Here is a 25,038-nt window from a genome sequence, read left to right as displayed (position 1 = left end):
ATTATTTTTCTAAATGAATTTAAATCTGAGACTTTTCATTAACTTGACACTTTTTGTAAAGGTAGAAGAAATTTTATTATTGCAATTCAGTTACAAATTTCTTTCAATTTTCAATTAGTTATTACTAAAATAAATAATTAGACAGATTAAATATTCAATAGGGGTTTAATAGTAGACAGTGGCATCTCTTCAATTAAGATTTGAAAAGTTTTAGAGACTAAGGTATCAATCCAAGAATATTAAATAGATCAGTTGCTAGTCGATTAATTCTTTCAATTTTGCATATCTTTCTGCTTTACCAATTGTCTCATGATGTTCAAACATATTGTATATTCTGTTATATTTGTTGTTTTTGTTTGATTAACTAGGTGGATCATTTTTTTCATAACCTTATTATAAAAAAAATATTGCTACTTTGGTTAGTATGAATGGTTTGTTTCTTACTGCACGAAGGTATGTTTGCACTCAATGCCTTTCCATTGGAGTTGAGGAAGGGTTGTTATTTAATGTCATTTTTCTGATTCTCTTTTGATATTTGTTTTGCATTCTCTTTTCAATTACATTTTTGTCTCAAAATGGCTGAATATCTTACAAGAACCTCAACTGGGTATGCTATGTTATTTTTTATCTATATCGGCATGGGTAGTTGTTGTATCTCCAATTATGGTACTTATCATGTGGGGATGCTGGCTAATCATAATATTAGGTCAAGATATTGTTGGTCTGGCTGCAATAATGGCTGGCACTGCTCTTTTATTGGCATTATATTCAATCATGCTCTAGTGGAGGACTCGATGGCAAAACTTAAGTATGCATCTTCATGACCTGCATCTTTTGTTTTTTTTTTTTTTAACCCTTCAACTTGAAAGGGTGATGATACTTATTTCCCTTATAGAAAGACATGTTTTTTTCCAAGACATTTATTTCCAATTGATTGAAATTTGTTTGAAGCCTTATGGTGGTTCTTTTTTTTACTTTATAGTGGATTATGTAATTAATCTAAGTATCCATCTATCTTTGCAAGAGGAAAAAAAGAAAACGTCCATCTATCTAGATTTTTAAGAACATATAAAAGTTCATGAACTAACAAGTAGAATGAATTCATTAGGAACAAAATTAATGTTGGAAAAAGGTGTTGGTTTCAATGAATAAGTATGTTTAAAACTATTAGTTTTCCAAACGAATAGTTCGTAGATTATACAACGAGTGGTTAAGTAGATTAAAGGTTATACATTCCGCCTAACATATGGACTTTCAATTTTGATTTGTCATAAGAAAGCTGCTATCCTTTGAGATTTAAATCGCTTGACTTGCATTGACTAGTGTCTATACCTATATATAAAGCAGTCCCTCGATTGTGATTGATAATACACATCAACAATGTATTAAAAAATGGTTTAAGGGTAATTTTGGTCAAAAGCTTTTCTCCAGAAGCTTCGTCTACTCTCATTTAGAGAAGATTCATTTACTTCTCACAATTTGGTCTTCCAGTTTTTATTTATGGTTCCAAAACTTCTCCAAAAATCCAAGGTCCTATCTTTGTTTTTTAAGAATCAATTTTTTCCTTCTTTAGCATTTTTAATTTGTATGCATGTCAAAATCATTTCTTTCTCTTTAGATTTGAATTTGAGGCTGATTTTTTTTCTTTAGCTATCTGAGCCAGCTTTTCTCCTATTTTCCTCATCGTCTTTTGCCACATTTCTTTCTTGCTCATCATCTTTTCAATTCACCAACCAAATGGCAATGAACTCATCATATTTTCCTTTGCCGTTTCATCTTCAACAAAAGGCCCAACCTTGTGCCCCCTAGCCCAGCTTGTGCCGGTCACCTCTACTACTGTCTATCCCGTGCTAGTTGCCCCTTTCTCCGACGTCTATTTTCTTCCTCAATATCAACAGGTTAGCAGAACAATAAATTAAAAACATATGTTTCTTTTTTGTAAATTTAAAAAAAAAAATAGAAAGAAATTAATTAAACCTCATTGCATTGATCGATTAGACAATGAAAAAAAGAAAAAAAACGACATGTCGTGGTTGAGAATGGTAGTGAACAAAACGATAGAGGTTGGGAACAAGAATAACCTCACTCGAAATATCAAGAACTATTACCAATACCATTGTTTATCATGCTGGCTGTCACCGAATGAGCCAAACTCTTTCAAGATCGCATTGTAATTTCTTTCTTTTTCTTTTTTATTATTTTTTAATTATTAGTGTTATTTATTTGCATATTGAGGTGTTGAGGTTAGATGTTAGTTAGTTTGAAAGGTTTTCATGTAGATATATATATTTTTTAATTTTGAAATTTTAGAGTAATTTTTTAAGAAATTAATCTCTATGGAGGCAATGATGTCGAGTTTGAAAAGGATATCTCAGATATAAGATGTTGTGGTATACAAATATGTTGTGGTATACAAATTCTATCTGTCATCTTGAATATAAATGATAGAGCAATTGCAAAGTTTAGTGTTGGGGCTGAAGAAGCACATCCATGTTTATTGCGGTTTGTTTAACTTTATAGCGAATTATTTAAATAGACCAAGATAAAGCTTACATAGTTTGTATTTTTTTGTTAAATATTGTGTTGATAAAAATAAGCATATTCATTATTCTCTACAATCTAAATTGAATACTTATGCATCACTTTAATTTTATTATTTGTTGAAGTTTGAAGTATGATTCAATTAATTAATATAATTATTATTAAAAAAAATATTAATAGATAAAGAAATCAAATTTCAATAATTAAAACACCTTTCTTTATTTTTAATTTCATGATTTTTTTTGTGAAAAAGGAAATTATTTGGTTTGATGTATATATTAAATTCTAATATGAAAATTGAAAGATTTGCTCCTTTCATACATACTTTTCAATCTTAATCTTCATATATATAAGTTTGAAATAAGAATATAGATTAGCTAGATGGGTATTTTAAAGAAGTTTAATATTCACAAAATCATTTAAAAAAAGAAGTATAAGAATACATTTTAACTAACTAGTACTTATTATATATTAATATAATAAAAATAAAAATATATTTTATATTTTATATTTGATATATCTTTTGGTTGAAAAGACTCAAGCAACATCTTTGTTTAAAATATTAAAAAAATTATTGAATTTTATTATTTTGTTTAAATAATTTTTTATATTTTTATTATATCCAAACAAATATTTAATCTTTAATTTATATTTAAATAAACCTTGAATATAAATTAATTTTTTATTTAAAATAAAGATTTATATAAACACAAATAAAAAAATAAAAATTTATATAAATAAAATTGAATAATTTAAAGATTTTTAAAATAATATTTTAGCCAATATCTTTTTGGTGAAGGCCAAGTAAGATACCTGACTTTTTTAATTTGTAAGCCAGAAGAGAATAATTTCGCGTCGAAATTAAAACTTGGGGAGATTCTTTGAGCACAAAGCCCGGGCGGGGGGGAAGTGTTGTTATTCTTTACTTGGTATATGTCAAATGGAGTAATAGTAACTTCACAAAAAATGTTTGGTAATTTTTTTTTACAAAAAAAAAAAAAAAAACCAAAGCCATTTAATATGATTTGATATTTATAAAACAGAATTCTTATTAATTATTCAAAAATTATTTTTATTAAATAAAACAATCAATAATATAATGATACGCTTAATATTTTTTATTGCTTAATTTTTATTACATTAATATTTTGACTAACAATATTAATTAATGATATAAAATATTTGATAAAATTAAATTTTAAATATTTAATTATGAATTTTTTAAGTACAAAATAATTAAAAATAATAAATTTAAAAGTTAAACTATATTAGCCCTAAAATAATCTTGAATTTTGAGATGATTTAATAATTTTCCAATAATGAACTAAGTTTTTTAATATCAAAATTCAAAAGATTATTGAGAAGATTTAGACCAACATTGTCTTTAAAACAAATTGAAGTCTTAATCCGTTAAAATGCAAAAAGAAACAAAAAGAAAGTTGACTTTGTGAATTACGTTTCCACGTTATTCCAGAGGATATATTTTCACCAGGAAACAAATGGGACCGTAACCGAAAGCACAACGTAAAAACTAAAGCGCCTTTCGTGAATTCCGATTCCACGTTATTCCTGAGGATATATTTTCTCCAGGAAACAAATGGAACCTTAATCGAAAGCACAACCTCAAGACTTAACTCTCCTCTCCCAGTTCCCCTCCGTTCGAGCTTTCTCAGCTCCGCTACGCTCCACCGGCCAAAGATGAGGAAACGCACCGTTTACGCATGGGGGGTCGCGATTCTCTCTTTTATAGTGTTGATGATCGTCACTCCCGCCATACCCCAGTCTCAAGAGTACCATGATTTCGCCGATCAACGAGAATTCTTCGGTTAATTCCAATTCACTCTTTATAATTGATATTTTCTTTACTATCAATTTTTTTTTTCTTTAAAATTCTGGTGATTCAAGAACTATGGTAAAGTTTTATAACTGGCTTATTGGAAAACGTAAAAACTTCAATGAGAAATGGAATCAGTTAAAACCCCATAGTTAGAATTACTATGGTGATGGGTGCTTATTTTTGTTGCTTTTGCAGGTATACCCAATACTTTAAATGTGTTGTCGAATTTTCCCTTCCTAGTTATCGGTGTCATAGGTCTTGTACTTTGTTATTATAAGAATTATTTCAAGCTCTGGTAAGTTGTGATCTTGTGGTTATATCAAATTATATCAGTCTTGATGCTGAAGAAATTCTGTGGTCTATGAGTTTTTAATTGAGTTTTACATCTGGAACAAAGTTTGCAAGGTGAACTATGGGGCTGGACTTGTTTTTTCATTGGTGTAGCTGCTGTTGGGGTTGGTTCCTCGTACTATCATCTCGACCCAAATGATGCTCGGCTTGTGTGGGATAGATTGCCGGTCAGTTTATTTACTCTTGATGCATAATAGTTATTTTGGGATTTTTTTGGTATTTTGTTTTAACAATTCTCTAATTGAGGCATGTATAGATGACTGTTGCATTCACATCGATTGTGGCAATATTTATCATTGAAAGAATTGATGACAAGAAGGGAACAGTTTCCATCATACCACTGCTGCTGGCAGGTGTAATCAGTATTGTGTACTGGAGGCAAGCATGCTGCTTAATTGTCCTTTTCTATTATTCACAGTCCATTTCTTTTCTTTTTTTTTTTTTTGTTATATAAGGGCAAAGTCTTAGTACAAATAAAGAGAAGGGGGAGATCTGATTCAAAATTAGACCCTTGATGTCCCCTTAAGCGCTTTTAGCCACTAAGCTGAAGGTTTGGGGACGTCACAGTCCATTTCTTATAAGTATTTACTGATGAAATTTATTGACAAGTCGAGGACCTCTTTCTCTGATTTTTAGATGAACTCCTTGCCTCGGTCCTGTGAAATTATTTTCCTTCCAATATGAGAACAAGAATTTTTTTTTTTTTCATTTTTTCTATTGAATAGTTTTATTAGAGATCAGGGAGTGATGACAGGTTGGTATGCCTGATGAAAATGTGCTTTTTGGGCTAAAATGCAAATCCTAATCATGCTAGTTTTGGTGTCTACTGATCCATTCAAACTGGGATGTCTAAACTTTTAAAATATATCCTTCCACTGGCTCTTTCAACAAGTATTGCTTACTACAGATTTTCTGTGGCAGGTTTTTTGATGACCTCCGACCTTATGCGGTGGTGCAGTTTGTTCCCTGCATTGCCATCCCACTGATGGCTATCTTGTTGCCTCCAATGTACACTCATTCCACATATTGGCTTTGGGCAGCTGGTTTGTGCTTTTCATCCATGCCTCCCTTGAAGATTTCAAATATATCATATGCACATGCATATGAGTATTAATAATTTAATATAATTCTATTATGGCAGGATTCTATCTTTTAGCTAAGGTAGAAGAAGCAATGGATAAAGTAATATACAAATGGACCCATCATATTATTAGTGGGCACACACTTAAGCATTTGTTTGCTGCCATGGTTCCTGTGTTCTTGACACTTATGCTGGCGAAGAGGACGATTGAAACAAATAGGTATTCTTCTTCTTTGTACCATCTTATGGTGTCCAAGATTCTGAGAATCTGATGTTTAATCACTGAAATAAAGGCCTTTACCATATATATCTCTATGATAAGATTCCAATTCCATATTCATTTTTTAAAAAAGTCAGGGTTGCATTTTTCAGATGTTTGCTGTTAGCTTTAATCTTTGTTTGATAGATTAATACCAAAATTTTCCAACTTCACCCCATTCTAATCTTTCTTATGTTAAATAGTGACAATAGATAAGCCTCTTTTTATGGTTAGAAAACTGAACCAGATGGTTGAGTAATTCATTCCTGCTGGTTACTACATGGATCTTCCGATTTCTATGGCATTTACACTAAATTGTTGTGGACTTGTTGAAATATAGTAGATGATGAAGCGCTTGTAGATTGGTAGCAAAGGAAACGATGGTGGTAAATAAGTTGTGGTTAGTCTATGCTGATTGTTGTTGTTGGCCCAAAAGTCAGGGGCATTAGTGGTTGTCAGAGTAGGCAATGGTAATAGTAATATGTTGGTTGCTGTGGGGGTGGTAATGCCAGCTGGACTGCAGTTGTATTTTATTTATTTTTCAACGTATTTAATTCTTTTGGATGGTTAATTTGGTCTTAATGCTTTCTTGATTGAGTTCTTTAGTCTTCTAATCAAGCAGATTGCACCTTGTTTAGCTTTTTGTGATTGCTGGTTTTCTGATAATCAGTGCTACAAACTAAGGTCACTGTATCATCCCAACCACGATCTAAGTCACTCTCACACCATCTCTAATGCATTTATGCCGGTTCTTATTATGCAGGATAAGCCTACTGAAGACATGGAAAGTTTCATGGACAAAGATCAAGGGAAACGGTTCCAAGGTGGAAAGTTGCACGTATACCTACACCAGTGTTCAACCTGAGGATTCGCATTGACTTGCAATTAAATTCTCCTAACAAAATTTCATACTTTCATGTAACAAGAGAAATAGTTGTCGTTGTGTTTAGAAATTTGAACAAATAATCATGTTTGTAAATACTATAGAAAAGAATTATTTCTTATGCACTGATGGACTTCTTATTCTCACTGTTTCATTCATTGTATACGATTCTCAGTTCTAATTTCAGTACCTTTTAAAGACCACAATAAATAAAAAGAAAAATGTGGTAAAAGATTCAGATCAAAATATTAATATATTATAGAATTAAAAGCATCAACATTGGGGTGGTGGCGCAGTTGGCTAGCGCGTAGGTCTCATAGCTTCTGAGTTATCCTGAGGTCGAGAGTTCGAGCCTCTCTCACCCCAAAAGTTTGCCCTTTTTTTTCTAAAATCTAGACCATGGGTTGAAAGGCCCAAAATAATCCAACTCTTAATATCGGCCCGAGCTCAAAACATTTGCTTCTTAGAGTAGTAAAAGAAAATCACAGCCGATGAGGCTTTGGTTTAGTAAAAGAAGTCCTATGTTTAAGTTTAATCGTGTGTAAATTTGATTGTTTAATTATGTTTTAATTTATAGTTGATTATTTAGTAATATATGATATATGAATGTAATAATTGATTATGATTGTAATTTCATAAAAAAAATATACAGATAAAATGGTCCATACTTAATAAGCAAAGATTTAATGCCTTAATCTACGAATTTATAGTAACTAGCTCAAGATTTTTAACCAGGTAAATTTTATATTCGTTGATTTGTTCTTTTTTTTTTTCAATAACAATACTCGAAGGCAAAAGAAACAAAATAGAATTTTGGGATCACATTTCAACTTTTAAAAATAAAATTTGAAAGACTCCTTTACAGACCTTGTTTTCAAGGCACAAATTTGCCTCTTATCAACTAAACATGTTGAAACTTGAGAGATAATTTGTGAAAACCTAACTTCAGCAAGATAGGGATAGGCGGATGAGGCTTGGGATAGGGTCTGGCTCTAAGAATTTTGTTGTGATAGCCTGCTTACAGAAAGCACAGTTAAATTTTCCAGATCCCAAAATTTAACTTTTGCTGGTACCTTAGAAGAACACTGCAAGAAAAGAAAATAATAGAAATTTATGAGCTATATACAGCTTTCAGATGAATCAGATCAGCATAACAAGTAAAAAGAACAATAGCTTTAATACCTGAGCAACTTGTCCAGAATTAAACCTCTTGACATAAAACCATCTGAGCAATGCAGTCATGCTTTTGCTTATGACATTCAATGTCAATAAAATTATTGCACTTCGACTCCAAGTAGCAGTAGCTTTGACAAGCAGTCAAATTTTTTAAGCTTTTACTTAAAACTTGCTTTCAAAGAGTTCTACAGGTGCAGCCACACTGCCACAGAAAGAGCCTGAGACTCTCTTATGTCTCATACTCTTAATGCTGTTCCTAATTACCAATAGTCCCCACAAGAACAAGCACCTTCTCTGAAGTGATGGAAACGATTCACATCTCTCACAACTATTTCTCGTCCATAAATTTTTGATATGAACTTGATAACTGTGTGACAATCCCCACAGATTCGGAGGTTTTTAGTTATGCGAAGAACTACTTCAGGGGTTGTGTTAATTAGCCCAAAAGCAATGGCCAGCTTTTCACTGTGAGTAATGAGGTTATGCTCTTTCTCTTCTTCACTAATGTCATGCAACACAAAACTGGTATTAGGTGTATAACCAGCTGCCTTTATTTTTTCTGGCAATGCTTCCAACAGGTTATATATTTCCTTCACCTGAGGGTGAGATGCATCTCCACTAAGGAACAAGTGTGGTTTTCCATTGATCTCAATCCAACTGCATCCAGGGTTCTTCTTGATGCCTAGACATTTTAAACGAGCTCTCAATTTATCCACCTCCTTCCACATGCCAGCTTCAGCATACATATTTGAAAGCAGAATATAATTACAACTGTTTTCTGGTTCTAAAACAAACAGCTCGTTTGCCGCCATCTCAGCAATCTCTAAATTTCTACTTTTCCTACAAGCAGCTAACAAAGCACCCCAAATGCTCGGTCCCGGTTGCATTGGAATTTTATCAATAAACTCCTTAGCTTCTACCAATCGTCCAGCACGACCCAAAAGATCTACAACACAAGCATAATGCTCATGTCTTGGTTTGACAGAGTAAACTGTCAGAATAGAATTAAAGTACTTTAATCCAATCTGAACAAGACCAGAATGACTGCATCCAGACAACAACCCTGTGAATGTGATGGCATCAGGGTATACCGCAGCTCTAACCATGTTCTCAAAAGTTGACACAGATTCCAAACCCTGACCATGAGAAGCATAAGCAGTAATCATTGCATTCCAAGCACACAAATTCTTTTCATTTTCCGGTATTCTATTGAAACAACAACGAGCATCAACAAGGCTGCCACATTTAGCATACATTGCAATAAGTGCAGTCTGCACTGAAGTATTTGACTCCAAACCAATCCTATTAACATATTCATTAATCCGTCTCCCGCGTTCAAGAGCGGCTAAATGTGCACAAGCAGGCAAAACACTCATTATTGTTACCCAATTGGGCTTAACCTCAGAATCTTCTTTCAACATCTCATCAAACAAACTCAATGCCTCCTCAGCTAGCCCATTTTGCGTGTAACCTGAAATCATAGCCGTCCAAGAAACTATATTCCTACGCGGCATTCTCCCAAACAAGTCCTCAGCTACCCGAATCTCACCTTCTTTCATATACCCCGCAATCAAAGCATTCCAGGAGGACACAGCTCTTACAGTCATTAGATCAAACATCTTATTTGCATCCCTTAATTCACCTATTTTTACATAAAAATCAATCAAAGAAGTCCCGAGATAAGCATCAAACTCCATCCCAAATCTCAAACTTTGTCCATGAACACATTTTCCCATCCAACCATCCAAGACATTAGTGCATGATTTAAGTACAAAAGGAAACGTGAAATGATCACCCTTGAGTCCTAAACAATGCATTTTACAATAAATATCTATAGTTTTCAAAGGGTACCCATAATTTGTATAAGCTCTAATAATTGAATTATATAACAAAGAAGTTGGGTTTTTGATTTTATCAAAAACTGTTACAGCTGATTCAAGATCACCTGAACTAGCATACATGGCAACCATTTTGGCGCCAAGAAAAGCACTGGGTTGGAGCCCATGAATGGTCATGTGAGCATGGATTTGTTGGCCTAACTTTAAGAAGTTTTGGGCAGTCAAGAATTGGAAAAGGGGTGCATAGGATAGCAGGTGAGGTGGATTTTGATCTGAAATGGGTTCTAAGAGAGTTTGCAAGGTTGAAGTGTAGGGAGAAGGCATTGGAGTTGTGCATTTTGGTTGTGAAGAATCAACGTGGGATTGAATTATTGGGAGAAGGGTTTCGGGATGGGGTGGTTTGGAAAGTATTGTTGTAGATGAAGAGAGCAGGCCGCGAAGCATTTGAAGGGAAGTGTGCTCGCTAAGTGTATTTTGGGGAACTTCCTAACCAGTTCCTTAAACTAGTACAAAAAATTTTTTTGGCCAAAAAAATAATGTTTGATTTTCTTATTAATAAATTTTCACTTTCAAAAAATTTAAGTTGATTCGTGACTAAAGCTAGCTTTAGATTTTATTGTATTTTTTGTGTTATTAAATTGAGTTTATCGCAATCTTAATTGAATTTAAATATTATCTTCAATATTATTTATTTAATATAAATTTTTTATCATAGATTATTTTAATAGTAATTATAATAAATTTTTTTAATAATAATTACATTAATTATTATTATTATTTTTAGATTCATCAAAATCAATTTTATCGTGGACTCATCTAAATGAAATCTAAGAAAATCTGCTAATAACTCTAATTCAAGAAATAATAAAAAATAATTTTTAATAAATTTATTAAACCTACTTAAATAAATCTACTTTAGTAAACTAAAAAAAAAAACATTATTGGCAAAACCCAAAATCTATTGCCCTTAAAAGAACTACGTACACAACTTTGCCAAAAGAAAAATAACCTAAACCTTCTATTAATCGAATACTCAGGTACTAATTATTATTATTATTATTATTATTTAACAATATTAATTGCTAACCAGAAACATTTATTATTAGTTATTAATAATAATTCTAAATAACCAAGATCAAATTGCAATAGCCATTTACAGACAAGACAAAATACAAAGCCTAACTGATAGAATAAAGAAAAAAAAAAAAGGAACATTCCAATCTGAAGTTCTTTAGTGTCTCTAAATGCAAAGACATATTCACTTGCGCAATCTTTCTTCGAATGGAGAACAGTTTTCAGTTACTGTTAACCATTTGCATTCATTCTCAAACATGCTGAAGTCTACTTGTTTGAACAAACCTATTGGATTCAAAGTCACTTGCCATTGATCCTTTCCACAACAGTTATGAGTCCTTGAGTACCAAGCTTACCATCCCCATTAGCCACCATTGCTGAAAACAATTGTTTACACAAAGCTGACCCTGGCAAAACCACCACTTTCCCATCATCGTCTTCCTTCACAACATCCACTCCCAACCCCAAATCCTTCACCATATACTCCACAAACCCACCTGGCTTGAAATCCCTCTCAATCATTCTTCCTCCAAATAACTCCATTGCCATTGACCCCGCAGCTCCTCCTCTAATCGACTCCATGTACTTCCTCAAATCCAACCCGGCTTTCTCTGCAAAAACGAACCCTTCACTTAAACCCATCAAGTTAGCCCCCACCATTATTTGGTTACCAATCTTACAACTCTGCCCACATCCTGCTTCCCCCATATAAGTGACTCTTCCCATCAAATCAAACAAGGGTTTCAGCCACTCCACCACGGAACTTTCTCCACCAGCAAAAATAGCCAATTTCCCTTCTCTAGCTCCAATATCGCCCCCGGAAACCGGAGCATCGACTGACCAGCAACCCTTTTTGCAAGCTGACGCGTAGATCTCGCGCGCCAAAGATGGGTTGCTGCTGGTGTGATCTACAATGACGGCACCAGGATTAAGGGTTGAAAGGATACCGTCGGTTTCTAAGACAATTTGTTTGACATCTTGTGGGTTGCCCACCATGGTGAAAACTACATCGCATTGACAAGCGAGTTCTTGTGGGGAATTGGTTAGATGGGCACCTTGGGACTGGAGAGACGAGGCTTTTGATGGCGTGCGAGCGTAGATGGTGAGGGAATAGCCGGCAGAGAGGAGGTGAGAAGCCATGGCAGCACCCATTACGCCTATCCCGATCCAGCCGATGCGGGTTTGGGAGGGGGAGATGGGTTTTGGGTAGGGAGTTTCCATGGAGATCGTACAGAGATGTAGCAGTTTGTGGTATATGCAAGAAAAGAGGTAGCGACTGATGACTTGATGAAGAGCTGAGGCGCTGCTGAGGATATTTGGCCTGGTAATTTAGTCAAGAGAATGATGGTTAGTAATTTTGTGTATAAAATATTAATTTTTTTTTATCTTTTTACACTTTTTATGTTTTATAATTTATAATGTTAAAAAGTTATGAAAATTATAAAAAAATAAGAGATTTATAATGTACAAAGATTCCGTTGTTTCCCACTTGCTTTTTGTTTGCAGACTCCATGTGAATGGTGCAAAAGAGTAACATTTTTATTGCTTGATTTGATTGATCAATGTATTGACGACCTCATGGCTATAATGTATTAGCCTCTCCTCTTGCTAGTTGTGCCAGTCTTTCATTGCTTTGATCTTCCCTCCTCTATTTTGTTTCAGCTGCAGTAAGTGTCACGTATTGAGATTTAAATTTTAAATTCTTACGACTTTAAGACTTAAGTATTCATCTTTTCGGTATCTCAGATCAATTTTCATGTTACGATTGACATTCTTATGAGATATTATCTGCTTTGACCCTCTGACCTCAGAGTTTTATCTTACAAAAAGTACTTCACAAAAAAAAGATAGTGTGAACTCTTTTATACTTCAGTGATCATCCTATTATGTTTGATGTGGGATTCAGGACTCTTCCTTAGATCCGTGATATTCTCCCTCATCCAATCTCGTGACGCCTTCGTCACGGAGGCTGACCACCCTGCCTACCTTTCTTGAGGTGCTTAGCATGGATCGAACAGTATAAGGCTGGCTCTGATACCACTGTCACGGGTCGAAACTCAAGCTTCGAACCCGCACGGCTCCGAAACCTGGGTATTCACCCTTCCGACGTCCCATATCAACCTTCATGTCACGGTTCACACCCTTGTAAGGTATTGTCCGCTCTGATCGCCTCACAAGACGGAGATGATGTGAACCTTTTTATATTTCAGTGACCCTCCTATTATGTTCGATGTGAGATTCATAACTCTTTCTTAGATTCGTGACACATGTATTAAGCTTCATTTGTCACGATGAAGCATAATTTATCATGTTGGCTCTCTTTTTTTGATTGGACCTTTAAGGTAAATTGGAGTTTTATTTTTTCAATCACAGCTATTCTTTCTTTTATATCTCTTTTGTCTTCTTACAATAAGTTTTATAATTATAAAATATATTATTTATATAATTATTTAATAAAATTATTAATAAATAAATATAATAAATATATAAATAAATAATTCATTTTTATAATCAAATAAATTTCTAGTAAATATTAAAAACATTTTTTATAATTAATTAATTAAAATAGATAACTAAATAAATAATAAAATAAATTAGTATTATTAACTTTTATTTTAGGATGTGTAAATATGTTTTGTTTTATTTAAATAATAATAATTTTTTATTAATATTTGAATATTTAATGTTGTTATATATTTTTATTTTAATATTATATTTATAACTGTTACAAGTATTATTTTTCAAAATATTAAATATTTCAAATAATTTTTTATACTTAAAATTTTAATTATTATTTTAATATAATTTAATATGTCTCAATATTTTGATTGAATAAAATTTTAATATATTAAATGTTAAATAATATTAAAATATAAATAAAAAATAATTTATTAATATATTTTTTAACTAATATTTTTTATGACTTTTTTTTTCACTATAATTTATTTCATCGTTATGTTATTTTTACATTCAAACGTATATTTCATCATTAATTTTAATTTTATTATTACAATATTTAATCTCAATCGTTTAGTAATTAATCTTACATTTATTGCTGTTTTTAATTTTACTGAAATTAATTTTAGTGTTTATCCAGACGGAACCTTACCAAAACTTTCTCGGCAAACAGCCAATGAAATACCAGTCATGGTATTAGCCCTCCCCTGGTTGTGACATCCCCTTACATTAAGCGGGGGAACTGAACTAGCCACTTGATAACAAGGAAACAAAAATAGCTGTTCTATTTACTTTACAATTTTGTTGGCAATATTGCAGACTTGGGTTCTGGTTTGCCCTTTGGCCAAAGGAATCTTTTTCATGCTACAAAAATAAAAGTACGTTATCCAACAAACAAACGGTAAATCTTTTGTTTTAGAACTTGTCCTTAAAACGCTTAGACACCATATTAAGCACATCAACAAGGAAAATGGAAACGTAAAGAATATGCCAATGAGCTACAACATTGTGACCAGCGATAGTACCTAAACTACAACCTTGTCCCAGTCGTCAATGGATATTTAGAAACCGTCTTCTACAAAGCTCAATGCAGCATTCTAAAGACCATCGTTCATTACTTGTTTTCAGATTGACAAGCACAAAGCTATCAACAAAGAGGAAAAATGGCGTCTCAAACGGATTCAGTCGCAAGAGAGAGTGTGACAGTTGTGATGGATGCTAACAGAAACAAAGGAATGGTGGATGCGCTTGACTGGGCTCTTAAACACGTTGTTCGCCCCAAAGACACCGTGATTGTTGTCGGTGTTCTAGGTGATATGGGAAAGAAGAACCCTTCTTGCTTTCCAATAAATATTGGGATTAGCATGTCTGGAATATGTGAGCTTTTTCATGTCCCACGAGCTTTCTCCTTTTGCTTCTATGTTTGTTTGAATAGGAAATGTTTTCTGCATGGCGATACAGTCCATATAAAAATGTTAAATTTAGAAGAAAATTATTTACCTCAAAGACAATTTGTTTTGCCAAACCTGCTGGACTTATATTAGATAATCATCATCATAGCTCTAGATTCTTCAGGCTAAGAAAGATTTTCTGAAAACTGGGTTCAAACTGCTTCGTATAATCAATAATGGTATCTGACCAGACTGTCCTGCTGGCATCTCATTTTACAGTAAGGTGTCATGGACTGGTATTAGTTCTTCCAATCCTTTTAATACTCGATATATCATGCAAAATGGAATTCAGCATCAAGTTCTGCAGGAAAATTGGTTGTCAGATGGCGTAGCCTGCAGAATATTATGGGTTACTAATTCAGCTACGTCCATAATAGGCATGCTAAATACATTACAGGGGAAAAGTTGGAGTTTTCATCCGGACATGCAGAGGTGAATCCTAGAGAGCTTGGAGAAGAAATTGAGAGAAAAAGGGAAGAATACCAGACTAACCTCCAACCATTCTATCGACAATGCAAAAGAAATGAGGTAGGTGAATCTCATCATTTATCCTTAGCAAAAGGATTTTACTGCAATCTACCCTAAAACATTGTACTGATCACATGAAGTTGGAGGTCAAACTTGCTGCAGGATTATGTCCTACAGAAATAACACTCAAAGAAGCACAAAACTCTAACACACGATGGATTGTTCTCGACAGGTATTCATGCCCCTGATCCTTTAAGGCCTAAAAAAGGAAAATCCTTTCTATTATTTGTATTTAGCAACAATAATCCTGTTTAGTACTCCATTACTTTTGTTTTGCATTTAATGCATACACATTCTCAAACTGCAAATGAGTATTGATAAGTGTTGTGATTTTCTTGACAGCCACTGAAAGAATTATAAATTGTATATATATGGACATGTAGAATGCAATGTTGCAGTAATGAAAGGAAAATATGTTGCCACGTTGATGCCATCAAGAGCTCCAAAGCCTGACAACTCTCCTGCAAGTTGTGAAAGAGGTGATGATGAAACTTGCCCCCAGAATCAACCTCGAAATGATCAGAAAAACGGAAATCAGAATGTTGTTGAGGAATGGGAATCATCAATAGCACCGCCTCCACAAGGTTGCTACTGTTGTCCATTGCAATGGAAAGTCGGTTTTCCTAGAAATTTTTGTCCCAGTGAAATTGAAGTGATTACAAATGGTTTTGTTGATATTCTGTTTGAAAACGAAAAAGTTAAAAGTTTATGAAGGGGTATGGCAGAATACACTTGTCATAGTTAGACCTTATCAAAATGACGAACGACTTTGCTCAATGCTTACAATCCTTTCCCGGGTGAGCCATCACAATATCGTGAACATTGTTGGATATTGCTGCACTGGCAAAAACAGATTTCTCATATCCAACTATCCATGTTTGAATAAAATTGCAATGAAGTTGCAACGCAAGATACCTTTTTCCCTTGTTTCCCTCCACTTCCATTTACTTCACTAATCACAAAACATGTTGCAAATGTATTCTGGCCTTTCAATAGTCTTACACTCTTTACTCTCATCAAATTGTAGTGGGCAGTCTTCTTGGCTTTCCTTTTCATATTTGGACTCACCTGCTTTAGAGCAAAACATTCTTAACTTTTCTAAATATTCTGCAGGTGATACATCAGCTAGAAAACTGCCTCGGAGAGCAAGGTGGTACACTGCTATGGAAATTGGTGGCTGTTTGCGCTATCTTCACGAAGATTGTCCTAATGGGCCAATTGTTCACTTGTCTGTCTGTTCAACTCACATTAACTATACCTATTCTTACTCTGCCATGGTAAGTATATAGAACAATTTCTCGAGGAACAACTTAAAGACCAAATTTGATTTTCACGTGAAAAAAGAAAAAAAGAAATCTAAATAATCGACTTGCTATGACTCGAGTAGAATGTACAATTCTTTCAAGAAAGTTTCTTCAAATTTGGGCCCGATTCCTTTCATGTTTTTGTATTAGTATATAACTTTGCATACTAATTCTGACTTGTGGTTTTGTATACCATATTCAAGCTAAGCAATTTTATAACAGCCAAGTGGCTCAAGGATGATGTTCCCTGTAACGGTAATTCAACAGTCGAGTAAGAAGACTTTCTCAATATGAATTTCTACTTGAATCAAAACACGCAGTTTTAGCTTTTTCATATATTGGAATTTTACACATCTACCATGTCATAATGTTTGTGCTACTCACATCCTTGTGATTTGAACCTATTTGGTGGGTGAAGATGCCCAAACCCAGAGGAAGAAAAATGGCTTTCTGTGGATGTACATGACTATGGAATGTTCCTTGTGAAGCTTATTACTGGTAAGGTTGCCAATTGCTTTCCACATGAAAACGAGGGTCAATCCTTGATAGACTGGGTAAGATGCCTCTGCAACTTGCTTTCCATGATGACATTTTAAACTGTTGTAAGGAGTTTCAAAATTAAAAATGTTTATGCATTATACAACAACTCATAAATACTTTCTTTGTTGTAATGCAGGCGCTGCCATTTCTAGAAAGCGATTCAGTCACTCAAGTGATGGACCCCAGATTGACAGATACGGATGATGATTCAAGAGTTGTTCGTTATATGGCTCGAGCGGCTTTGCTCTGTCTGAAGAATGCTTACGATCGCAGGTTTTCCATAAGCGAGGTAAGATTTTCGTTTCATACTCGTATTCATTCTTGCAATATCAATATTGGTTGGAACCCCCCAAATGTAAGAGTTTCATATAATTGAAAACAAAAATTACGTGCTTCGGAAGAAACAAAACGGAACACTGTTCTTCTTTTTCCTTCTTTGGCAATTGATGATTATATTCCTGTCACCATAGTTTAATTCATTCTGCAATATTGGCAGGTCTTAGCCGTGGTTCGAGGCGATCAGCGTGCAATAATTTAGTGTTGAACCAAACAAAAAGAGTTTGTATTTCTTGTTTGCACGTATTTGGTAGTAAAAAACAATATTGTTGATGGAATTAAAGGCGGCATTAATCTAATGCAGATTATTTGTATATGAGAGAGGAGGGACATACATGCAGATTTAATGATTGTGATGTTGGTTAGCCTTTTAAGTGGATGATTAATGATTAGGAAGCGTAAGGGAGAGAGGGCCAATGTGATCATAAGCATGGTGTTTATGCTAATTTGGCGACTCAGTAACTTAAAATGAGGAGGAAACTCATTTGAAACAGATTCCGGTTAATCGATATTTCTTCTTGGTTCATTTGGCATGATGCAATCAGAGCTAGCAGTTGCGTTCTAAAACTTCTTACAAGAACTAGACTTAGGCCTTGCTTATTTATATTATTGTATGAACATATAGATCAAACAAAGCCACCCCAAAAATTTATCTCGTAAACCAACCTGATCCTCGCTCGTGTCAATGGTGGCGGTGTTATTCAAATGTTTCTCCCTTCAGAGCTTATTCTTTTTTGCAGCAGATGGAATCTCCTTACACCAGTTCTTGATTGCATCTGTTTTATAATCACCACGGTGCTGTACTACAGTACTAGAGTACCCTGTGTTTACCTCTCAGATTTCAACTGCTATTGTCCACCAGCTAACTTGAGAGCCGTAATTGCCACTTTCATTGAACTTTTAGAGACAAGCGATATTTTTTACAGAGAAAGCATCGATTTCCAAGTGAAAATGTTGGAAAGAGCAGCTGTGGGAAATGAATCCTGTCTACCTCGCTCGCTTCACGAGATACCATCTGATGGTTCTTTGAGTGCAGCTTGACAAGAGATTGAAGAAGTTCTTTTTACAGCTGTGAAAGATCTTCTCTCCAAACACAAAATAGATCCTAAAAGCATTGATATCTGGTATCAAATTGTAGCATTTTCTGTCCTACTCCGTCTATTACAGCCAAGGTGATAAGCAAGTACGGATTTCGGAGCGATATTAAGAGCTTCAGCCTCAGTGGAATGGGCTGCAGCGCTGGAATCTTGTCGATAAGTTTGGTGAAAGATCTCCTTATAGTTCAGAAGAACGCTTTGGCTCTAGTGCTCGGTACCGAAGCCACTACACCCAGTATTTATTGGGGTAAAAATAAATCCATGCTGGTAACCAACACTTTATTTCGTATGGGAGGAGTCGCTATTCTACTATTCAACAGGAAGCAAGACAGATGTATGGCCAAGTACAAGCTTCAGCACATTGTTCGAACCCACATGGGATCAGATGATCAATCCTACAATTCTGTCTTTCAACAAATAGATGAAGATGGGCAAAAAGGGGTGTCACTTTCAAGGGCTCTTTTACACTTTGCTGCAAAAGCTTTAAGGACCAATATTTCAGAGTTAGGCCCCCTCGTGCTACCATATTCTGAGCAGCTCCGATACGGGTGGTCAGTAATTTCGCCAAAAAATTTGGTCCGCTGAGCAGAAGGAAACTTATGTGCCAAATTTCAAGAAAGCGTTCGAGCATATCTGTATACATGCTGGTGGTCGGGCAGTAATTGATGGAGTGGAGGATAGTCTCAGGCTGCAAAAGGAAGATGTTGAAGCATTGAGGGTGACACTCTATAGATTTGGAAACACATCATCTTCGTCGCTTTGGTATCAACTGTGCTACCTTGAGGCAAAAGGAAGGGTGAAGAAGGGGGACAGGGTTTGGCAAATTAAATTTGGAAGTGGCTTTAAAACTAACAGTGCAGTCTGGAAATGCATTTCAGATCTTGATCCCAAGGAAATCAACACATGGTCTGACAGAATTCATCGGTATCCTGTAACTATTCCAAGTGTTATGGATCATTGATACTACAAACGTCTCCTGATATGTATTAAGTTTTTCGCTGTTCAATAATCTTACATTTATTTAAGATAGATTCAGTTTTCAGATCCTTACTACTCATGGAAAGTGCATCCCAGCTTCCAGTTTGATTTCAAGGGAAAGGAATCGATCAGATGCTTTTGTTAGTCTTGGATTTCCAACTTAGCACAGGCCCCACGGGGTGCTCTCAAGCTCCCTTTGAACAGTTTAGAACCTGTGCGACTAGACATGGGCTTCCCAACCAATTCTGCAATTCACAACAAGATGCAGCAGGATTGAAGTATGGTTTACGGTTAGGAGTTGGGGTTTGGGTTAAGGAATCCTTTTTATCAAGTCATAAACCATCCGAAATCTACAAAATTGAAACATGCCATATCTCTTGACCAATCTGCTATCCTCACTATTTTCTTCCATATTTCCTACATACTATCATTTTCCTTACCCATCTTTGTACGGTTTTGTTTTGTGCAAGTCATCTTCCAAACGCCTGCTCTGTCAACTTAGCGAATTAAATTTAAAAGTGTATAAGAAAAAGGAAAAACTAAGACTACAAGAAACTTAATGGAATTGGATTTTCTTAAAATCGGAACCAAATAGTTGCATCATTACCTACAAATAGATAATTTGATTTGAACTGTTCTATTCAATTTACACTGTTTTGTCGAATGCTTACCCATCCATGATGTAACATCTATGTAGACCGTGACACTTTTGACATTATATGCTGCTTGGCCAATATCTCTGCAGTGAGCTGGCGACCAAATAACTCAGAGTTCTTAAGAATCAGGTTTCTGGTCGATGAATCAGCAACATAACCTTGACCTGGCATCCACTGCAGCAACTGCAGAAGCAATTCCTTCTTTTCGGGCTGAGCAAGATAACGGGATACGGCCATCAGAAACAGTCCCTGAGTGAAACCAAATAATAAAAGGATTCAATCATAATATATATCTATGATCGACAGAGTTGAAGTTGCAACAGAATCAAGAGATGTTGCTCCATTTCCATGAAAATCACTCTGAGCTATGGGAAGTCAGACTGAGTTTGTTTGTGTTTCAAAAGGTATCACCCCATGCTATAACTTGACCATCTATTCTATGGTGATATGAATGAAAAATAATGCCACTATAATACAGATGGATCCATTGTAAGAATCTCCAGGGTTGATTTTGAGGATAAATTTGCCATTTTCCATCTATTTTTGGAGCTGTAATTTTAAAACTTGGATAAACAAGTTGAAGTAAATTCAACCCAGCAGATGAATAATTAACAATAATAAGATCCTTTTGGCTCTTACAACACCTAAATACACCAATATTGTGATTATCAAATGCAGTCCATGCATCAGAATGCAGAATTTCAGAAACGTGCAACAATTCTGCAACTCAAACAAGCGTGTGTCTTTCATAGAAGAAAAGTAATTTCAATTCATGAATCAAATTAATTAAAGTCTATAACTACCTACCTGATCAATCTTGTAGCCAGAACCATGAATAACCTTCAGGACATCGTTTATGAAGTTGATATTACCCCACTTCATGAATGCAGTTGCAAACTTTTTTATAGCAGGTTGAGAGATGAGTGCTGCATTATCCTGGTAATAAAGTAATTTGAGAAAAAAATTATAGTATAAAGGGGAATGATAAGGCTAAGAATTTTCAAAGCTACATCACATACCTTAACAACTACATATGCATCTTTAAGCAGTTGTCCAGCTATTAGAATATGCAGAATTTTCTCATGAATGGCTTTGCACATTGTTCTTTTGCTATATCTCAACATGTTGTAAACAGAAAATGCTTCAGAATGGGCTTTCATTTTACCAAGTTGAAAAATTAAGGAGAAGCAAAGTCCCTGCAAATAACAGAGAATTATAAACTTATATTGTGATTCTTTAGTTTAACTTGATTCAAATAAAGATGCTGCCTATGTCAAATATTGAAATTCATTCCATCATCATTGCCACACCCCAAAAATAGAATCTCATTGAACTAAAACTATAAGTGACGTAAGTTTGCAAGACAACTTTTTATATGACCCCAATTATTAAGTAACGTGTCCACTTTCAAAGCAGCAACTCCAATAACCAAAAGTTGAGCAAACAAGAAAACAAACAGCCTGTCTGTACATTTGGAAAGAAAAAAGTACAGTTGGAGATTAGAATTAAGTGGTTGGACAAAAAGAATCATTCAAAAATTTTATTATGGCAGGAAACCAAAGTAGATAATCTAACAAGACTAGACTATTCATAGAATGAAGCAAGTTCTTAAAGTGTTTTCCACAATAGTGAAATAAGCTCATAGGATCAGGTCACTTATGCTGTTGTCTGACTATGATTAGCAGCAAATTCAGGAACTAAGAAAAGAGTTGCACGCTAGCATTCTTAATAACTTCTAAAGATTAGAATTTCTCACACCTCCTCTGGATGATAGCCTTTATCATGCATGTCCACCATGGTCCTATAAGCAAGAAGATATAATTTCTCCTTACAGAAATATTTTATTAGAATATGAAAGGTGCGGTAATCTGGACTGATTGCAAGTTCATCCATTTTCTTCATTGTTTTCATTACACTCTCCATCTCACCTGCTCTGCAGTAGGCACAAAGCATTGTATTTAACATAACCAGGTCATATTTGTTATACTTGGCTTCAAAATCTTGGGCCAACTGCTTTGCCTCTTCAAAAAGTCCACTTCGGCACAGAGCTGAGATCATGATGCTATGAGAATATCCATCTGCAGGAGATAAATAAATTTCAGATACTTGGAATCAAAACAAGGGGAGATGAAACTTCAACATAGCATGCCAAACAAAAATCACAAGGAAATCACACTAGATCACTATTCGCATTTCTGATCAGTGAGCATGCCTTAAATCCTTAGTTAGTGGTCCTTCGCGACTCGGTATTTAACACAGGTAAGCTCAACCTCTTAAAGGAAACTCACCGGATTTGACAGATTTTTCCTGCATTTCAGCAAAAACTGATCTTGTTTCATCTAGATGCCCAGCTTTTGAAAGACCGTCCATCAATAAACAGTAAGGCATCTACACATTGATTTGCATATAATGAGTAAAGATAGTTATAAAACTATGCAACTGCAGCTGATGAAACTTAATCATACGTCAGCCTGTCATAGACAAAAAATCAAAATAAAAATTTAAACTCATATCTTTTTCAAGGTTCACATCTCATCTTTTGACCACGCACAAACATGAAAGAAAATTATTAAATAAAAGTACCTCATCTTCAGCATAACCCAAAGCTTCCAATTCGGCTAATAATTTTCTTGATTTTTCAAAAAAGCCTCCTCTAACATATACCTTTAACAAAGTTGTCAGCATAACCTGCAAGCATTTGCAAAATAAGATAAAATAACACCAATTTATAAACAACTAATGGTAGCTAATCCCCTAGCGCAACTTCTAAATCTGACAAGATAAACACAAAAACAAACCTTATTTGGTACTAACCCTGAAGATTTCATTTCCTCCATCAACTCATCAGCCTTATAATAATTTCCATCATAAGAATAAGCATTAACTAAAGCGCTGTAATGATATAAATTAGGCGAATAGCCTTCCTCCCTCATCTGGTTAAAGTAGTTTTGAGCTTCTTCACGAAGACCATTCGAAGCACAAACAGCCAAAAGAGTTCCATACATCACACCGTCCATTTGCAAACCATTATATTTCAACTCTTTAATCAACTCTAATGCCTTGAAATGCCCGTGTTTGATTTTAATGCAACCTGCTAGCAACTAAGGATATCAAAACAAAAACAATCATTAAAGTTTCCCGATACAAATTGGGTAACTTGGAAATTGGCTAAAGCATAATTCGAGTAGGATCATTATCAATACCGTATTATATGTAACAGAATCTGGGGTTAGACCATCCTGCTTCATCTTATCAAACAATTTGATGCTGCTTTCGAATTTTCCATTTCTAACCAAACAACTAAGAAGAGAATTACATATAAAAACGTTTACTCTGGTTGGTTCATCCGGAATACTATTGTAAATTTCCAAGGCTTTAGCAGGGCTGAGTTTTTTCCCCATAACTTTTATATAAGTGCTATAAGATGAACCATTGGTCTTCCCATGCTGTTGCATCCAATCAAATAGCTGCAAATTATCCAACAAAACATATAATCAAAGTAAATTCAAACAAATTACGTACTTGGTATTGAGGATACGTGGCATATCAATTTTGGGTACCTGAGAAAGATTATGCCATTTGCCTGACTTCCCCAAATGCCTTATAATTACATTTAAGTCTTGCGGCTTTAAAATCTCACCGAAACGTTGAAGGGCAGAGTTCAAATCAGAAGATTGTTCGACTTGAAGAAGAGCGGATTTTCTTTGTAAGTAAGACTTGGAGTGAGGCCGAGTGTGATTGGGTTCTTCAACGGGAGTTGCTGTTGTGGGTGTTGCCGAGGTGAGTATAGGGACGCTGGCTCTTGGGATGGGAGGGGACAGGGAAGGAATTGTGGGACAAGAGGAGGGTAATGGATGGGGGAGAATCTTGTGGTGAAACCTAGTACCAAGAACTGACGATAACTCCATCATTGGAGATTTTGTTCAACAGTGTTTTTGTTCTGTCTGGTTCAGTTTTGAACGTTTTACATCTTGTTAAGTCGGTGGATGTTTGGGGATTGGGGACACTGCAACCGACTATACCCGGTTTGCCCAGTAGCCCTTTCAATAAAGAATTGTAAATCTTTAGTTTAATATTTTTAAATATTTTGAATTAAAATTAAATAAAATATTTTAATCAATCAAATTAAATTCAAATTTAAAATATCATATTAAAGGTTCAACTTAAATCAAAGTAAGCTCGTGAGTTTGACAAATAATTTTATCTATAAACAATTTTTTTATGATAAATATCGTTTCTTTAAAAAGTGAATAATTTAAGAAAACTCAATTGTAATGATTAATAAATTATTTTTTAATTAAATTTTATAAAATAAATATAAAATATAAAAATCATTTCCTAAAAATTAGTTTTTAAAAACAATTTAAGTTTTAATGTCGAGATTATTACAAATGACAAGAAACAGAACGAGAGAGTTGCGAGAAACAAACTCATTGCCCATTCTTTCTTAAATCTTTTTCACTCTTTGATCAAAAGAATTTAATGAAAAAATTATTAAAAATATTATTTATAATTCAAATTTAATAAGTATTTATTTAATAATAAAGAATTTATTAAAAATTTTATTAAAAATATTTATTTAAAATGTATGTCAAAATTTTTTTTCAAAATTTATATACTTAATATATATAATAAAATATTTCAATTAATT

The 25,038-nt window shown here is 34.3% G+C and overlaps 5 protein-coding genes and 1 pseudogene across 8 annotated transcripts; 3 read left to right on the top strand and 3 right to left on the bottom strand.

Moving 5' to 3' along the window:
- The first annotated feature begins 3,985 nt into the window (after window positions 1-3,985).
- On the top strand, window positions 3,986-7,077 carry SAG18 (senescence associated gene 18). The gene is made up of 7 exons (XM_022907543.2): window positions 3,986-4,366; window positions 4,574-4,673; window positions 4,776-4,896; window positions 4,986-5,107; window positions 5,651-5,772; window positions 5,871-6,030; window positions 6,833-7,077. The coding sequence occupies exons 1-7, from the start codon at window positions 4,240-4,242 to the stop codon at window positions 6,945-6,947; spliced, it is 867 nt and encodes a 288-aa protein (XP_022763278.2). The 5' UTR covers window positions 3,986-4,239; the 3' UTR covers window positions 6,948-7,077.
- Window positions 7,078-7,757: 680 nt separating this feature from the next.
- LOC111308874 (pentatricopeptide repeat-containing protein At5g66520 pseudogene) lies at window positions 7,758-10,523 on the bottom strand (annotated as a pseudogene). Its single transcript, XR_016329136.1, has 2 exons — window positions 8,135-10,523; window positions 7,758-8,037 (listed from the first exon to the last, which is right to left on the bottom strand). The product of XR_016329136.1 is annotated as a pentatricopeptide repeat-containing protein At5g66520 pseudogene (transcript).
- A 581-nt stretch (window positions 10,524-11,104) lies between these two features.
- LOC111308267 (6-phosphogluconate dehydrogenase family protein) lies at window positions 11,105-12,405 on the bottom strand. The gene has a single exon (XM_022906583.2). The coding sequence runs from the start codon at window positions 12,259-12,261 to the stop codon at window positions 11,341-11,343; it is 921 nt and encodes a 306-aa protein (XP_022762318.2). The 5' UTR covers window positions 12,262-12,405; the 3' UTR covers window positions 11,105-11,340.
- A 4,045-nt stretch (window positions 12,406-16,450) lies between these two features.
- On the top strand, window positions 16,451-17,858 carry LOC149519888 (receptor-like cytosolic serine/threonine-protein kinase RBK1). Its single transcript, XM_089751421.1, has 5 exons — window positions 16,451-16,753; window positions 16,984-17,051; window positions 17,199-17,334; window positions 17,457-17,609; window positions 17,817-17,858. The coding sequence occupies exons 1-5, from the start codon at window positions 16,451-16,453 to the stop codon at window positions 17,856-17,858; spliced, it is 702 nt and encodes a 233-aa protein (XP_089607547.1).
- Window positions 17,859-18,148: 290 nt separating this feature from the next.
- EMB3103 (Pentatricopeptide repeat (PPR) superfamily protein) lies at window positions 18,149-24,378 on the bottom strand. 3 transcript variants are annotated; one of them, XM_089746305.1, is made up of 10 exons: window positions 23,948-24,328; window positions 23,591-23,854; window positions 23,186-23,488; window positions 22,971-23,075; window positions 22,676-22,775; window positions 22,146-22,465; window positions 21,407-21,583; window positions 21,195-21,323; window positions 20,403-20,636; window positions 18,149-19,976 (listed from the first exon to the last, which is right to left on the bottom strand). In XM_089746305.1, the coding sequence occupies exons 1-9, from the start codon at window positions 24,296-24,298 to the stop codon at window positions 20,421-20,423; spliced, it is 1,965 nt and encodes a 654-aa protein (XP_089602431.1). In that variant the 5' UTR covers window positions 24,299-24,328; the 3' UTR covers window positions 18,149-19,976; window positions 20,403-20,420. The 3 variants fall into 3 exon arrangements, with proteins under 3 accessions (XP_089602431.1, XP_022762316.2, XP_022762315.2); XM_022906581.2 differs by lacking the exon at window positions 18,149-19,976 and having other exon boundaries at window positions 20,288-20,597; window positions 23,948-24,378; XM_022906580.2 differs by lacking the exon at window positions 18,149-19,976 and having other exon boundaries at window positions 20,288-20,636; window positions 23,948-24,370.
- KCS7 (3-ketoacyl-CoA synthase 7) lies at window positions 18,342-19,714 on the top strand. The gene is given in 4 exon segments (XM_022906582.2): window positions 18,342-18,440; window positions 18,443-18,773; window positions 18,776-19,314; window positions 19,316-19,714. Coding segments are annotated over 4 exon segments (1,368 nt in total).
- Window positions 24,379-25,038: the final 660 nt, after the last annotated feature.

Source organism: Durio zibethinus, chromosome 2, assembly GCF_047325235.1.
Source record: "Durio zibethinus cultivar Kanyao isolate XHJ-2024 chromosome 2, ASM4732523v1, whole genome shotgun sequence".
Lineage (NCBI taxonomy): Eukaryota > Viridiplantae > Streptophyta > Magnoliopsida > Malvales > Malvaceae > Durio > Durio zibethinus.
The sequence above is the reverse complement of the archived record's forward strand: the minus strand, read 5'-3'. Positions and strand labels throughout refer to the sequence as shown.